Here is a 17005-nt window from a genome sequence, read left to right as displayed (position 1 = left end):
TGCTGTGTGCACAGATCGCTCACCTGGAGCGCACCGGCCATTACCTGACGGTGAAGGACAACCAAGTCGTACAGCTGCACCCCTCCACCGTGCTGGACCACAAGCCTGAGTGGGTGCTCTACAACGAGTTTGTGCTCACCACCAAAAATTACATCCGCACGTGCACGGACATCAAGCCAGAGTGGTACGTTTCAGCTGCAGCTACATATTTAATAGGGCTGGAATGTTTTTTAAAGCCACATTTTATTTGAGAAGGCAGAAGTAAAGCAAATATTTCTTTCAAGCTTTACCTGAGTTTTATTTACCTTTTTATTTTAAATTTTTTAAGTTTATTTTTATTTACTCTGATTTAATTTACCATTTTATGCACCTTTATAGTGGACATGAATGAAATGAACTGGAATCATGTCTTGTCATTTTAATTCCCTGGATTTTTGTGCATTTGTTGAGAAACTTTTTTTTTTTAAACATAGCTTCAAAGACGCGTGTTTTTGTTTTGAATTGTCTGTGTGTGTGTTTCTGTGGGTGTTTCCACACATCGGTTCAACTGGAAAGTCCTGACAAATAACAGTAATTCAGTGCAGCCCAGCCTGTGGCATACACATTCGCTCAGGATGAATACAAACACCCTAAAGGGCAACGCACATCAGAAGCCTATGATACACGTCGACCCCTACACCTGCTGTTTTCTGTGTAAACCTGTCTCAGTTTAATACATCAGGAAACGTCTCTCCTATTTGTTGGTGTTAGGACGCATCAGCCCTCTGCAGCAGTTTTATCACTTTGGCGCTGGATGTGGCCTGTTTGCGTAGCACTGAAGAAGTAAAGTTTAGAGCGTTTTGCCTTCCACTAAAGTGGAAAAGGCCCATCCATGTTCCCAGAGCCCGTGTCTGACCAGCAGTCTAGAACCCAAAGATGTCCATAGACCATAAAAATAATATGAGAGTCTGTAACCTCCAACATTTAGCATTTCTGCTTGAAACAGTCACTCAAATAATCAGTTATCAAAATGGTTTCCAGTTCATTTCTTGTTGATGGTCTTTTCAGCTCTAAACACAACCAAACCAAAAAAAAAAAAAATGATGGGCCTCAGCCGTGTGGGGCTGTGCACACACACTTGTACTGTGACAGTCCTGCTGCCTGCGCCTCTCTTCACCCTCTGTGACCTCATACTATTACATATCACATTTACTGTGCCTGCACCAGTAATCACCGTGTGAATATGGAAGAACAGCATTCTCCCACAGGTAAACACTGAAGACAATTTTTGTGACTAATGTTTACATGCTTTCTTTCCTAGGCTGGTGAAAATTGCCCCACAGTACTATGAGATGAGTAACTTCCCCCAGTGTGAAGCAAAGAGGCAGCTGGAGCGTATCATTGCAAAACTCTCATCCAAGGAATACACTCAGTACTAAGACGGTCTGCATGTGTGCTGCAGCAGCAGCCACGCTATTTGTACAAAGTACCATCGGTACTATATTTTCTATGTCCACTAACTCTTCATTTTAAATGATATTTTTGTCTCACCGTGTTCACTGTATTTTCATAATGGTTCCTGAATTGGGCCCTGTTACTTTGAGGGCTTCGTTATGTCATTGTCATTGATGCAGCACTAAAAACGGACTGACTGACCAGTAATCAGCAATTAGCTGTTAACCCTCTCAGTCTGTGGCATGATGTTTTATGTCAAGTTCATTCCTCTTAAAAGCATCAATACTAATAATACTAAGCTGTGGAAATGAAACGGCATTAGTCCACGTAGAGAAGCTTTACTGTAACATGTCATAGTGCGACTGAGAGGGGCTTGTATTTCAACTTTTCAACATAATAAAATGACTTTGTAATGAAAGAACATTTTTCTGGTAGCAGAATTAAGATAACGGGATAATCTGAGCATGACTCCCTCACACATGCGCACTGAGCAATCCCATTGTAAGCTTCCACATTCAGCTCGTTTCCTTTCTCTTCAGGGAAGTGGAGTTTTCTTACTGGGATATTGATATCTTCAGAAACAGTTGGAGTGAGGGCCAATGTTAATTACAAATGTTTTGGAACAAGAGCAGTGTGAAATCCCTGCTGTGCCGAAGCCTGTTCTGGCTGTCCTTCTCTGTCAGCGCCTGCTTAATGTGGAAGGTAAAGCGTGAATTCTTAGCACTGCACTGAACTAAAACGTAACCAGCTAGTGAGTAACACAACTTAAACCGTTTAGTCATTTGTAGCACAGTTACGTCACTCACTACTGTCTTATCAGCCTAAATGTACGGTGCATCATCACCGAGCTCTTAAGAATATGTTAGCCACAAGGAAAAGGAACAAACTCTGCTGCCAGAGCTTTCTTCTTGTTCTATGGGTCAACAGCTGCCTGCAGGTGGCAGAGAAGTCTCTGAAGATGCAGGGTGTCCCTCCCCAGTGCTCAGGTTATTCTCCATCCCTGAGATGCACGTAACGATCAACCTCGTCCAATCCCCCTTATGCTGGTTGCACTATGCAAGTGGCCGGTCTTAGCATATGAAGTGTTTGCCTGTAAAACACCTTTTAATTGCTCTACTTGTTCATCTCTAGCAGTTCTGTGTAGAGGAGCTGGACGTATAACAAAGCAGTCACCTAAGTTTAATCTATACCCTGTCTCAGCACAATAGCTAATGCAAAGCAAATGTCCAATTTTTCAGGGCTCTCTTAAATCGTATCTAACAAGTAATTTATATAACCAGCTCCCTTTTTCCCCAAGTATAGCCTTGCTTTCCTCTGTTTTGCATCTCAATGTTACATCAATTGTAAGCAAAATATACATCACAATGAGGACAGAGGCAAAAACGAACCGGTAAGCGTTTTTCACAATCTCTGTAGTGTCTGGAAGTAGGCAGGCAGAGATACTGGACCTGCTGAGGGAGTTTTAAATTAAGCCTGCAGATTGTGTAATATGCTAGGTCAGGAAATTAGCATGTGTTAATATTTTTTGGACTGTTGGGAGACAACTTTTTAAGTGGATGGCTTTTTGCTGGGGAATGTAGTGAGGACCACAAAATGGTGCCAGAGAGATTAGTCTCCCTCCAAAGTGAAGCCAATAGAAAACCCATTAGTTTGAGCTGATGTGGAAATTATATGGAATTGATCCTGAGGTAAGAACAGTTTTTCATGCTCAATACTTCCCATTGATTCACGCTGCCATAATTACAAATGAAAATCGTTATGTCTCCGAGTTGTATTTTGTTAGTGTCCGATGTGAGGCTACATGACGGGTGCGTGCAGCGTGTAACCATGTCTGTCTGGAGCTAGATGTTCATACAGAAGAATTATAAAATCTTATTAAAAAATTGAATGTTGACAGAATTGGAATGAGGTTTAATAAATTGCATGTATTTATTTGGATTGCTTAGCTATTAAAACCCAAAAAGGAACTTGAGGTCAAGGCTGTGCAGAGCTGAGCCTCACAGGAGTGTGCTGTATATTGTCGCACACCCGCCCCTGCACCCTCTGCTGATGTAAGGGGCATTTTATGTGGCTCTTTGACAGTAACTCACCGGAAGTAGCAAACACAAACAAACAGCAGACAGCTATTGTTGAGCATGTTTCCAAACAGTGTGAATCACCGGCTCGCTGCAGCTCAATCTCCTCCCACCCACAGAGTCCTGGATGGTGCCTCATCATCATTTGAGACCGTGGGTAGGGAAGTTTATTGCAGATCACCTCAGCATTTCAGGAAATCCATCCACCCACCCAGTCCTCCTCCAATCCCACGCCGGCCCTTTCCCCCCCCACCGGGGCCACCGCCAATCGGAGCAGAGACAGGTGTCTTATCTCCATCGCACAGCGCAAGCACAGCCAATCTTCCAGGAAGATGATGACTGGAATGTGACAAATCCATCTGTCCTGGTTTGAATTTGTATGCTAATTTGAAGTAATAGCCCCTCTGGTGACAGTGCAAGGGAACAATTCAATCATGCCATCTATGACAGTTGCTTTCCAGCCTTCTCTGTGATATGGGAGTATATGCACATACTGCCGGGTTAGGCTTGATAGATTGGTTGTGTAGGGGAGATGTGGCATGTAGACTGCATATTTAAAATGGGCTGCCAGTTTGAAATGAATCACGCAACTACTGAAGGCACCTGGGCAGAGATGTGCAGCCACTACCTGCAGGCAGAGGGGAAGCGATATTTGATTTGACCTCATTTATTTCTCCACATCAGTGCCGGATCGGTCCTGAACTTTCACAAAATGCGTCTGCCGCGGCCTTCGCCAGTTACATGTGAATAATAGAAATACCTCCACATAAAATCACACTAACACAATTGCTACACTGTCACATTGAATTATCTCAGGCTGTTGATTTGATTCAGTGAAAAGCTTTCATGCATCGCCGGGCAGAAGAAGAAACGCAACATACAGGCATGAACAAACTGAGATGTGCCATGTATTCAGAACTTTGAAGGCAGCTGTACCATTTGTGATTTCTTTTCTGCCTTGGCACTCCCCCGCTGTGCAAATGTATGGCACTTCATAATCTTTAAATTAATCTAAAGCAGAGGGCACATGATGGTTAAGACTGACGAACAAACTGCTCTTACTTTTGCTTGCATCAGTCTGTTTCTCCACCAGATCAGGGCTGGCTTTCTTTCAAAACTGAGTAGGTTTCACACATTTATTCTCACCGATAATATATTTTCTTTAAAATATGCTACACAATAACCAAAAGGTATAAAATCACCTTGCAGATTTGCAGTTATGGCTATTCTAAGGCAATAAATGTTTTTTTTTATTCCACAATTTGCAGTCGTGACATTGCTAACAAGCCTCATGAGAACTGGCTTGATGAAATATAGGAACAGTGTCATTTTCTCTTTCTATACTCTCATTACTGCAGTGAATTCTGAAGAGTTTCTGCAGGAAAAGAAAATGCACAGCGCTGTACCAATTGACCAAACTTCAAGCTGGTACAGCTCATGCGTGGCAAACGCCTCTGATCAAACAAGGAGGCCAGCAAAGAAAACTGATGAGCAAAAGGCCAGTCTGACTGCATGGCTCTCCTGTCATGATAAATGGCGTGCTAAAAGACAGCTCTCCAAATGAGCTGTGCTAGCAGCCCTCCTTGTGGATTGTAGGGGAGTGAAAAGATTTTCATTGCTCAGCATGGCTGCACAAGTTGGACAGAACACTATTACTGGCTTTGTTGTGAAGGAAGAAGGTTTTCTTCAAAGATTTACAATATTCAAATGGTTGATACAGTATATTGTCTTGGTATAAAACTAAAATTGAACTTTAATCAGGCCGACTTTTTGTTTTGATCCATCATAATGAGCTTGATTGAACTCGCAACTGTGTCATAGTGTGTATGACCAATAGAATAATGAAATGTAACCAAACACCATCTGTAAAAAATAAACTTTCATTGGCTTTAATGTTTACATGTACTGGATGCCTTCAGCCTAGACTAATCTCTGTCATGCATGAGCCCCGTCATTACAAGTGAAGTGTCTATAATGTTATGCTTTTGTAGGTTTATGTACAAGGACGTTCCTGACCCCGCGTTGCATACTGTGGACGTACTGCACGGCTCCGAGGAAGCCAGTGATCCACATTCAGCAAGATTTTCAGTGGCGCATGAACAATTTTGACATGCAAGATACTCTAATGGAATTACAGTAATATAAGAGTAATTTTATGTCAGCCTTTTGCCAGACTGTATAAATTGAGCGAGTTAATAAAGCTTGAAGAGTTTGGTGTGAATCATTTAGCAGCTACTGGATGTGCTTTGAGTTCTCCATTAAACATTGTTTTTACCTTTTAAAATGTAAAACCAGGTGCATCTGAACTTTTAAAATATCTGCTAACTGTTCTGTATTTACCCATTAACTGGTACATCATATGAAAATCATCAAGCAATATTTTAGGTGATCTGACCCAGATGTGAATTTGAAAATTGGGCTATTTCAATCTGATACTGTACTTAAGCCCAGTTTTGTCTTTTTCTACATAGTTTCTTCTTCTATTCTGCCGTTTTCTGAAGTCATAGTCCTTTCTCACTGGTGCAGTGGTTAATTAGTTTCTTAAAACACAAAAGGAAACAGCTGGGAAGCACTTTCTGATGTTCCATGGCACAAAACTGCATCCTGAACACAAACGAGGTCAGCTGACAACAAAATGATATGGGAGTGTTGCATGATGAAGATGTCAGAATTATTATTGCATATGATATTGTGTCCATTAGTAACTGATTCATTTGCTATGCCTTGTACGTCTCTAAACCTGTGGCACCTGATTTGGCAATAACCTGATGCAAATTTGGCTGCGAGTGTCTGCTGGAGTTGGCTGTTAGAATTTTCCTCTACCTGTCATTTCATGTAAGAAATTAAAGTGAGAACAGGACCAATTTATTCTAAATTTGATTCTAAAAGTAGGTTTCAAGAAGTGAAGGTTTCACATGCTCATTGAAACAATTATAGGTTTAACATTTTAACTTTTATTTCCATATTTCATCTCAATTAAATGCCCTACGCACGCTCATCAGGTTATTAGACGTTCACAAACACTGAAGCATGTGGAATTTTTCAATGTCACCGGTCTCTGGGGACGACTAGTATGAATAATGGTGTAAAATGCCCAGTAGTAGCTGGTAGAAACGTACAGGAGAATGAGAGAAGTGTCAAACACAGTGCACATGCCCATGAGTGTGGGCATGCCATGGATCAATAAGGCCTTAAATAAATATTAATCCAGTAATGTATATTCAGGTTGTGTTAGTTAGTCTGTACAAAACATATCAGTGAAGAGTTCAGTCGAGATGTTTTAGTTAGTTCGATGTTTTGGACAGAGTTGTGCCTTTTGGTGCAGACCTTTTGACTTCACATATAGGAAAAGGTGCAGACTAAGTCAATGATCATGAGAGCAAAGGGCCTAGTAACGTCTAAAGTGCCAAAACACAGAAGAAGAATTCACTTAGTTTGTTTCCATTGTGCTTATGTTGATGATACTTTTCCCACTCCAGCCAATACCCTAAAATCTTTTTTTGAAAATTCGCAGATGGAAACCCAACTCCAGCATGTTTTGGTGCATTGTTACAGTGCAGTGTGGGGGTAAACTAGTGAGTGTTAAGATTGTGGTGAATGAGAGAAAGAGGGAGTGGTCTCAGACTAACCCTGCGCAGCTACAGCCACTGAGCATGCGCTAAGTGCAGGTGGGCCACCTGGTGAATTTAATTAACCCAATCAAACCAGCTCATTTTGTTGATGAGGACCAGAACTTCAGGCGCCGAGAGACAATAACATCAACAGGACTTTTAATGTCATGTTATTTAACTATTGTGGTCATGGTGCAGGCGCTTATTGACCCTGGCTTGACAATAACAGGCGGTCCGCGGACCCCACTTTGGTGACCACCTGACAGTTTTTTGGAAGAAGGCGTTCACGTGACAGTGGGAAGCAGCAGGCAGCAAACCGCTGCTGCTCATTTGATAACCTCCACGGCGCCGGACGCGAAAGACAAGAGCGGGTCAGGAAGAGAGAGACGCCGAGGAGACGAGACGCTCGTCGAGGGAACACTTGTCTAAAAGGCACAATATCTCCGTTATAACTCAAAAACTCCGCAAACGGCTGGCACGCGCATCATGGACGGTTATGCACGGACCGAAGATGAGCTATTCTCTTCCTGCCTCCTGAACCTCACCTGGGAGAACTGCTACGAGCAGGTAGGACGCGACTGTCTCCGGCACGGCGGTATCACTCTGCGCAATAATCAGCCCGGTGGCTGCACTGCGAATGCATTGGTTTACTAACAGCCTCATACGGTGTAAGTGGGGTTGGAGTGAGTCAGGTGAGGCCAGGTAACTTCACAAACTGAGCTGTCATGGAATTGATGCACCGCAGGGGGCTGCTGCAGCAGGATCTGTCAAACTTCTGCTGCCTGAAACCACAGCTCGAATTAAATGGAGAAGTGGCCGAGTAAGCGCCCCGGTGTCTCCAAACTACTTTTCCGAAGGGTTGCCTTCCAGAGCTCTCAGCCAGGGCTCAGACATCCTGCCCTCGGAATCAATAATGAATTAACCTATAGACAATAATTCTTATTCCAGGAAGCCTATCAATAAATCGGAAGCAAACACAAACTTGGCTTTTTTTTTTTAAGTAACGGACGTGCGTCATGATCAGCGTTACGCGCGCTGACTGGCGTTTTTCATCAAAACACAGGCTCCCTGAGATATCTGTGCCCTGAGACCCGTATGTTGCCAGGTTGGTGTTTAGAACCAGGTGATGCAAACTTTGGGTGGACTGAGTTTGTCACTGATGCTCCAGAAGCGTCGGACCTGCTCTCACTCAGCAGAGCAGCGGTGGTGTCTGTTCGGAGATAATTAGCCAGTTCCTCCCTCTTCCCATGAAGCTTAATCAGTTCTGCCTTTAAAACACACTTATCGTGCTGTATGAAATCCCCCTTAATTCTCACATTCTAATTTGTGTGAGGCTGAAGTCATCTGCCACAAGAATGCCAATGAAATCATTCCCTATGAATGCTAAGAGGGCTCCCAGCTACTTAGCAATTTATGCTCAATGATTGATGCCAAAATATTTGTACAGTGATTTTTATGGTAATTTCCTTGAATGCCACCGTGAGAGCTGAGGATATATATCCAGGATATTTATTTCTCTGTTATCAGTATCCAGGTTGCAACAGAGCGGAGGAGGACATTTAAACAATAAATCTCCTGTGGCTTAGTGGGCTACCATTTTGAATTACAAGTAATCACAAATTAAAGAGGCTTAGGCTCTTTAAAGCAGAGCTTGCAAATGGCTGTGGTAAGAGTCGTATTGTAACAGTTATTTAGGCCCAGGAAACAAAAGCCGAAGAAACATGATTGAGAATTGCAAAGTCACTGTGAATGGCACTTTAAATGTGCAACAGTTAAGCCTGTTATTGCAGACTGGGTTTTTGGCTCAGCAGTTGAGTGTTGTGCTTTTGCAGACATAACACTGTTAATTCACAATGAAACACTGACCTGGCCTTGTAGATTTTAGTTGTGTTCATAACTGGATTTTGTTCATAAAAGTAATGTGCTAAACGTTTCCTTTTGGTTCAGGTGAAAACACAACAGCATTTGAACCACAGCTCTAGTTTGACAAAACAAACTTTTCCTCTTAAACCCTTGCTATATATCTGTGATCCTTCTGAAAGCAAATCATCTGCTTGGCCAGCATGTTGTTAGCCATGCACATATTCCCCTCACCCTCCCCAGCTCCTACGGCCGGTAGATAAATAAGAAAGTAAAGGGAAATGATGGGGCAGCCTGTCCTTGTGGCCAGATTATCCACTCATGCTTTAGTTCTGGGTAGAGGTCCTGCATTATTCAGCTTAAGACACAGAGACCAGGGAAAAGCTGTGTCTTGCTGCAGGAGTATGTGCGTGTGTCTTGGGGTGAGGGCTGCCACTTTGGGCATGGGGCTAGCTGAAATGCAGGGGGAGGGGAACATGATGTTTTTGCTTGATTATCCAGTGGCCTCTTGCTTTACTCCGTCTTCTCTTTCCAGTCGGCGTCAGGCTCCTGGAGGGCTGCTGTCCATGGTGCTGAAAGTTTCATCACACATTCTGAGCATGTCTTTTTAGAATTCCAAGCCCCAGTCCCTGCCCGGCCCTCGTCGCTCTTCAAAAGCAATGTATTCAGTTTGTCTCGACAAAAAGCGTGCCAGCAGCACGGCAGTCCACCTCACAAGGGTGAAGCCTATCATTCAAGACTTTTCAAAGGAGCCGCAGGTAACGCAGCATGCTCTCAGAAGCAGTAAGGACTAATGTGTTTTTTTCTAAAGTGTGTGCTTCTGCCTGCAGCATGTTTCATCACAGCAAGGCTCAAGTTATTTCACTACTTACTCTGTAGCTGGTTTAAATGAAAGCTCCTTTGTGTGCACAGTATTTGATCCAAGGAAGTCACTTCTTTCTGTGTAATGAGTCTGAATGGTTTAGAGGAGGCACACTTAACAGCAAGAAATGGATGAAACATTTAAATATGGGAGGGATTTTGGAGTTTGACTGTCGGGCTCATCTTTAGAGCTAGATTCTTACCATAGTTTGAGTTTAGAATGATGCACTTCATGTTGCTTGACAGGAACTCTTCATGTTTGTCCTCTCCTGCCCAGCTATTTTGCTTCTGGTTTGTGGAAGTTGAGCTCAGGTTTTCACCTAGAGTTGAAATGAAACAATCATTTTGATAAGTTTCACTGTTTTGATTGGCCTCTTGTGTGGGGAAATGGCTGCTTTTCTGTTTTATCCAAATGCAATTGAAAGACAATTTGGTTCTCACGGTAAAGTTGGTAAGTTTGGACCTCTGGAAGGTCTTCAGGTCATTGAGTAAAAGTAATGGTACCAGGCTTTTGTCGCACAAGCAGATTCTAGCCTTCAAAGTTGAACTAAAAGTACAATTGCATTTTGGGCTTCGATTGGATTACCTTTCATGTCGTCCATCTTTTAGTCTGTTGGGGAACTAATGACATACTGTTAGGCACTTTATATTTATATACTGATGGTGTTCTAAGTCTTAATCTGCAAGGCACTAGTACCTACAACTATTAATGCATTGGAATAACAGGATAAAATGTTATTAAGTACAACTACTTGGCATTGTACATGATTGATTTAGTGACCAATTAGACTGTGGCTGAGAGTGACTGTATGAAATCAAATGGTCATTCTGAATAGGACTTAAAAGGCAAAAGCAGGGAAATAAGCCTAAACTGTTCCAGAAACTCATTTGCTGCTTGTCATGTTTCATCTGCTCTGTGTTCTACTCTCACGTCTTTCAAGTACCCTCAAAGCAGTATATCAAATTTATGTTGGCGCAACTTCTGTTTAAATCAACAAGTGTGTGTGCCTTCAGAACACCTTGCTTTTGATGGCACCAAACGGGAGCAGGGCCTGTCTGCAGTTTAATGATGAGCGTGTTGTTCCCTTGCAACATATTGCCTGGATATGGATGGGTAATTATCTAATCAAGATTTTGTGAACGTTCCGCCACTTTTTCATTGCTGACCTGCTAACCGTCTGCCAGAGCTTTAGCTGCAAGATGTTTACTCTCTAAATGGATCATATAGCTACACTTTGGCACTTGCAGGGTATTGTTTGATACAGAGAGGAGCATTACTTCATGAAAACAAAAACATAAGGACAAAGTTTTGCTTCAGAAGATGCTGTTTTAATGCTGCTCAGGGGGATATACAATAAGGTTTTATGATTTGAGCAGACAGAAGCTTCAACATGGCACTCAGTACATTTATTTGCTGCTATGCTGAAGTGGGATGCTGTCCTGTCTCAATGTTCACTTTAAAAGGGTTAACACTGCAGTTGGTGCCCAGAGGAATTGAGGTGGACCCAGGGAGGTTCAGTGAAATCCATCCTAAGCACTCGAGTTCCACAGGGAGATGTGAACCACCAGAGGGAGCAGCAAGCTTTGATTCCCCATGGAACTGTAATATTTGTCACGTCATTAGTCAGATCTAATGTAAAGGTTTCCCTCAGGAGAAGTGTTTTATTTACCCCATGACTGAATACATACTGGTTAGCTGGGAGAGAGAGAAGAGCACAATGGTGTTAGCACATTGATGGGACATCTTTCAGATAATCTGTCTTTAGGGTGCTTGTTTCGCAAGTAAATTAATGGAATCACAATTAGTTTCCTGAGACTTTACTCTGGTTTTCAAGTTTTCCCACAGTGTTCTTCACTGTCGTAGTGAGGGAGACACTTTAGACTACATCCTTTCATGTGTGGGGAAAATGTCTTCCTCACCACTGACAATCTGTTGATACCTTGCAAAATCTGAGATGAAAGGAAATGCAGCTTAGACTGTGAAGAATCCTTGCTTTCTCACCGGGGGGTAAAAGTAGTCTCTCAAACATTGAATTGTACGTCTGAAGTGTTATCGCATCCACCTGAAACGGAGGGCCCCAGTGGCAGTCGAACCCCTCTGCTTTTGATCGCACCACCAGTGCCTGTAAACAAGTATTTTCTCATCTTCCTCTGTCCTCCTCCCCCACCAAGGTGTCTGGAGGGGGAGGTCCCTTTGATTATCTCCGCTGCAGATTAATTGCTTTTCTTAACCTCTGCACAGACGTGCTCCTACGCCGCCCTGGAGCTCACTGCACGTGCTCAGATGGACCCCTGCCAGGAGGAAAACAAACCATACCAGGCTTCTATCTCCCACCTTCTCCCAATTACTGACCCCCATCCTTTCATTTTACCTTAGATGCTATCATCAGCTTTATCAGTGTATTTACTTTGTTTAGCTAGTGACTTGGTGCACTGCAGCTTTCTTGGTTATGTTTTAAGGCAGACCGAGCATGTGAGAGGTGTATTAATTTCTGGGAGTAGTTATAGCTGTGAATGAGAGCAGTGTGTTTGTCAGGTAAAGGTGTTATGGGCGGAACAGGATTATTTTCAGGACATCCTGAAAATGCACCCAGGGGCCGTCTCAGTGATTCGTCCACTACATCTCGCATGCAGGCCGCCTACTCCGCCTTCACTGTGCTCAGTTTGTTATTGGAATCAAGAAAAAGTTGTCTTTTTCCTATTGGGGGCTTTTCCTGAATTTTTAGTGCTGAATGAGAGCTCAGCATTTAGACAGGGAAGTTTCTGTCTTAGCCTAGAGTTGTTGGCAGAAGAGCATAACCTTTCTAAGCTCTGGCGGGAGTTTTGTAATTCACAACTCTGACTTTTTGGTCTCTCTCCACTTCATCTTTTTTATGTCAGTAAGTGGATCCAGACAAACTTCTGAACCCAAGCTTTGCATGACTGTTTGACATTACACTAAGTGGCTTTAGGGATCTGTGTGTGTGCGCAGCCTAATTGGTTCAGGTGTTTGATACAGAGAGCACTGTGGGGCTCCAGTCTAACAGACGAGACGGCACACATGGATACACAAATGCAAAATCTGCATGTTATACATGAACAGACACAAAACACTGACTCATTCACACACTAACAGGCTAGGCTCCCTGGACTGTATAGTGTTGTAAATTAAAAATCAAAAAAACCCCTGTGAACACAACCAGGATGAGCTGAGCTAATTGAGCTGGGACACCGGGCAGGGGAACGGGTTGTCGTCACTTCCTTTCTTTATCCATCCACCTCTGTCTCTTTGGTCCCTCATCTCCAAATCACGAAATGCTTTAATGCCTTGTTCAGTGTTTTTAATAATGCCAGGTGCATATTGACATGAGCTAAATATGATTTTGGTTCATTGCAAAGCCTCCATGATTAATGATGGCGGTGCTCTGTTTGTGAAAGTTGGCCTATAGCAACAATTTCAGTTACTACAAATCAATAAGCCATAGGATTTCACGTGCACGCCCAAGCTAACAGAATAGTTGTCTTGAATTCTGTGCTGCGCCCTAAGCAGAACTACAAGCCAAATGGACAAACTGCACCGTGTGTATCACAGCAAAGCAGATTACCTGTTCTATTTGAGGGATATTAAGACGTTCGATGGGCCCTGGGAGGCCCGTCATAAAAGCCACGGCAAGCTGTTGAGACAGTGACTCAGTTGTTGCCGTCTTTTAGTTGTACCTGGGGACTGATTATGGTCAGACAAACGGCCTTTACCTGGAAAGTCACTTTCACTTTCTCAACCAGCATTTGTTAGTATGGCTAATGTCTCATTAGGTCTCACAGAGGGGGCATGATGTGCTCTTTGGGTGAAGGTTAGGCTCTCAGCTTATCATGAGACAAAAGAGACTGATTATTGCAGCACAAACGGGCCTTAGCCAGTTTCGGTGTTACTTCTGGAGCTGCTTCATTACCTGTAATCTCTCAGCCCTCTCTCAGATACGTTAAAACATTTGGGCTAAATGATGAATGCTTGATCACTTTTGCATGGTGTTCTATGGAAAGGAGGGGGAGGTGGTGGTCCCAAAGCAATCCTAAGCTGTTTCTGGTAAAGTGGAAAACAAGCCAAGGGCTTGTGCTCTTTTCCCAAGAATAATTAAAAGTCACTTTGCATTCTGTGCATCAGCGTACCTTCTCCACTCAGTGGTCACCTCTTGCCATAATAAAGCTGTCTGAATATTACCTTGGGGGAGGGGTCCTTGACTCACTAGTGATTTGGCATCTTCTGGAGCTTTTTCTCTGTCCTGCATCTTTGTCAACATTTGTAGAATTTTTAGTTGCTCACTATTGGCAGCTCTGTTCATGCCCATTTCATCAGCAGTGAAAAACTCTTTAGCACTCATCTGCCTTTCCTTAACAGATTGCATTTATTTATTTTCTTTTCCTGGTGCCAAAAGGAAATTCTGAATGGCTGCAAACTGCTGTGTCACAAAGTGGGACGGTTTCCAAATGTAGACTCCTCCTCCTCTTCCGCTGTGGCTTTAACAAGTTAATTCATTGATTTGGCCTGGACTTCAGAGAATGACAAGTTCCCAGTGGTGGTGTAGTTATATTGGCTGAATTCTCATCTGTAAGGCTTTTACTCCAAGTGACAATAAAAGCAGGATGTTTATATGCAGCTTGTGTTTCTGCCACAGCCTGGTGCATAAACACAGGACAAATGAGCATGGCAAGCAAGATGGGTTTTAGTGTGAAATCTGCTTCAGTTTTGTGGATTTCAGCAACTTGTGATATTTTTCAAAGTTATTTTATGGGTTCCTGTAGCATCAAGTGTTTATAGGAAATGCACTGAGCCCTTGCCACAGTCTGCCTACTAAACTCATAACAGTCTAAAGCTGAGGGTAATTTCCTTTGCACGTTAACGCCTCGGTTTCCAAGCCATGTCTATAAGTTAAGATGCCTGAGGACTGTGTCACATCATGGTGCCGACATGCAGCCGTTGCTCTGCGTCGAGCGACACTCAAATCAGTCAATTATGCGTAGAATCGATCAACATAACCCCTCTGCCACTCATTTACAGGAGCCAATCAATCTGCCTCTTTATTTTCCTCACTCTAGTTGGTGGGTGCATGCGTGGCACTGCAGGTTGGCCCATGATAGATCTACTCGAGTGACGTGTCTTCTGATTTATGGTTGTTTATACCTGGAGTTGACCTCTTATCAGGGTTGCCTCCATTTCCCATGATGCCCGTTAAGCTGCTCATTGTGTTGCATGACTGCCTTGCAGGCTGTGGTCATTTGGAAATCATATGTTTGAGCTCCTGAATTAAAAGCTTGTACTCGAAGCACTTTGACTAAGTTGCTCCTGTGCCGGCTGCGTTCGCGAACTCCTTGGTGACTTCATTACTAAATGAAGGAGTCCATTATTCAACATCCCACTATGGATAAATGCAGCAGCCTGTGATGCAGAGAGCTTGGGGGAAGGGTGACACGGCGTCCTCCTTACCTGACGACATGCAAGGTTCATCACGTTGAGCACAAACATGGTCACCTTACCCCGGGCCTCATTGTGACAGCCAGCAAGTCACTTGAGAGCAGTATTGGAAATCGATAAGCCTCCGCTGTTGAGGTTCCCTGTTTGCAGCATCATATCGTTACACAGGACACCCTGACTTTTACTTATTCCTGCCTTTCCCACCTCCTCTGTGGGATGTGCTGGCTGCTTGATTGTTTGGATTATGTAACAGGAGCTGGCTGGACTTTATTTTGGGGGCCTTTTTGATATGCACACTGCTATTCTGGTAACTTCAGGGAGCTTATCTCGGTGAATGCTGGCCTCAGTGTGAGCTCCTCCACTGTTGTCTTGTACTCAGAGCAAATGGGTTCTGACTTGATGTGTTGCTATTCCAATCATACTTTGAATCTCTCCGTTCACACAGCAGCTGAGCAATGCCTGCATCTAATGCTTTCACAGATTTCATTAGGTCTGCCATTTGTGAGCAGTTGAACCAGAGTGATGTAGCAGGAATTTCCTTCTTTAGAGTTGTTCATTGTGTTTAGTTTGCATTCCACACTGAGCGGGTTTGACTGCTGCGGTTTGTCTTCCTTTCTAAAGTATCAGCTCCACATTGTGATTATCTGGAAGGCCACAGTAAATAAACATTTTGTGCAACAGCACTGAATCTGTGCTCATGTTAAAGCTCCTCAGTTTTTAACTAGTAGTAGTAATGTTTTCACAAATGGCTCATGTTTGTATCAAGCATGAGGCCAAACTTGGAGGCAGTGTGGTGCACACTCCTGCCTGGCAATAAAGAAATGTAGGCAAAGAAGTGCACGCTAGCAAACATGGGTGGAAACAATGCTCATTTTAAATTAGCTTCATAAAGAAACACTTTGAACACTGGTGAGAAAAATAGTACAGTGTAAAACCAACTGGGCACCACGGCCTCCCACAGAACAGTTTAAAAATATTGTGCACTGCCTCAAACCCTGAGCCTTTGTATTCACATTGTCTCTTCACAGGTCAAAGCAGGTGACTCTTTCCTATGAGCAGCCCAAAGCCAACAGTTAGCCTCTTTGCACACTCTTTACTCCATCTGTGGCTCCACAAGCTTCTCCTATTAGTGTGTTACCTGGGGAGGACCGCAGCTCCAAAACTCTGATTAGGCCCTCTCTGGCTAATTAACTGCTTGGGCCACAGTTGGCCATTTGCGGTGTTTAATGGAGGGACGATGCTGCAGCTGTCCTTGGTCTGTCATTCATCTGATTTGTGCCTTTTTTATGCCACAGTTTGTGCTGTGAAAGTTATAAATGGCCAAAGGTAGCATTACATTTATTGGTCTCATTAAAGTGACGGAGAATATGGTCCATCTTCATGTAGCTGCATTGGAGGCTGTATTTTAATTATGAGAGAGAGACGGCTGTTCTTCTGCTCGACTTTGTTCCTGGTGATTCCTAGAGAGAGGATCTAATTATGACACTGGTGTGGTAGTTGTGGTAAGCAGGGCTGATCGCTGACTTTTTCCTTTCCTTCCTCTTGTCTTTTGCTCTCTGACTGTTCAGAGCTTCAGGCTGTGTAATTATTTATAGTGGGTACGGAAAGTATTCAGACCCCCTTAAATTTTTCACTCTGTTATATTGCAGCCATATGCTAAAATCATTTAAGTTCATTTTTTTCCTCATTAATGTACACACAGCACCCCATATTGA

General features: G+C 43.2%; 2 protein-coding genes across 7 annotated transcripts in view; both read left to right on the top strand.

Moving 5' to 3' along the window:
- The window catches only part of dhx15 (DEAH (Asp-Glu-Ala-His) box helicase 15), a 29262-nt gene extending 23562 nt beyond the window's left edge, over positions 1-5700 (top strand). For 2 of the 4 annotated variants that reach the window (XM_020611454.1, XM_020611453.1), the window contains exons 13-14: positions 15-184; positions 1301-5699. In XM_020611454.1, the coding sequence (XP_020467110.1) occupies positions 15-184; positions 1301-1418 (288 nt within the window). In that variant the 3' untranslated portion in view covers positions 1419-5699. Of the gene's footprint in view, positions 1-14; positions 185-1300 lie in introns of all 4 variants that reach the window. The other 2 variants (XR_002275788.1, XM_020611456.1) reach the window with 2 other exon arrangements.
- A 1542-nt stretch (positions 5701-7242) lies between these two features.
- Positions 7243-17005, top strand: part of ppargc1a (peroxisome proliferator-activated receptor gamma, coactivator 1 alpha) — a 237216-nt gene continuing 227453 nt past the window's right edge. For all 3 annotated transcript variants that reach the window (XM_020611448.1, XM_020611447.1, XM_020611446.1), the window contains exon 1: positions 7243-7687. In XM_020611448.1, the coding sequence (XP_020467104.1) occupies positions 7607-7687 (81 nt within the window). In that variant the 5' untranslated portion in view covers positions 7243-7606. The remainder of the gene's footprint in view (positions 7688-17005) is intronic.

The sequence above is a fragment of the Monopterus albus genome, unplaced genomic scaffold, assembly GCF_001952655.1.
Source record: "Monopterus albus unplaced genomic scaffold, M_albus_1.0 scaffold113.1, whole genome shotgun sequence".
Taxonomy (NCBI): domain Eukaryota; kingdom Metazoa; phylum Chordata; class Actinopteri; order Synbranchiformes; family Synbranchidae; genus Monopterus; species Monopterus albus.
The sequence above is the reverse complement of the archived record's forward strand: the minus strand, read 5'-3'. Positions and strand labels throughout refer to the sequence as shown.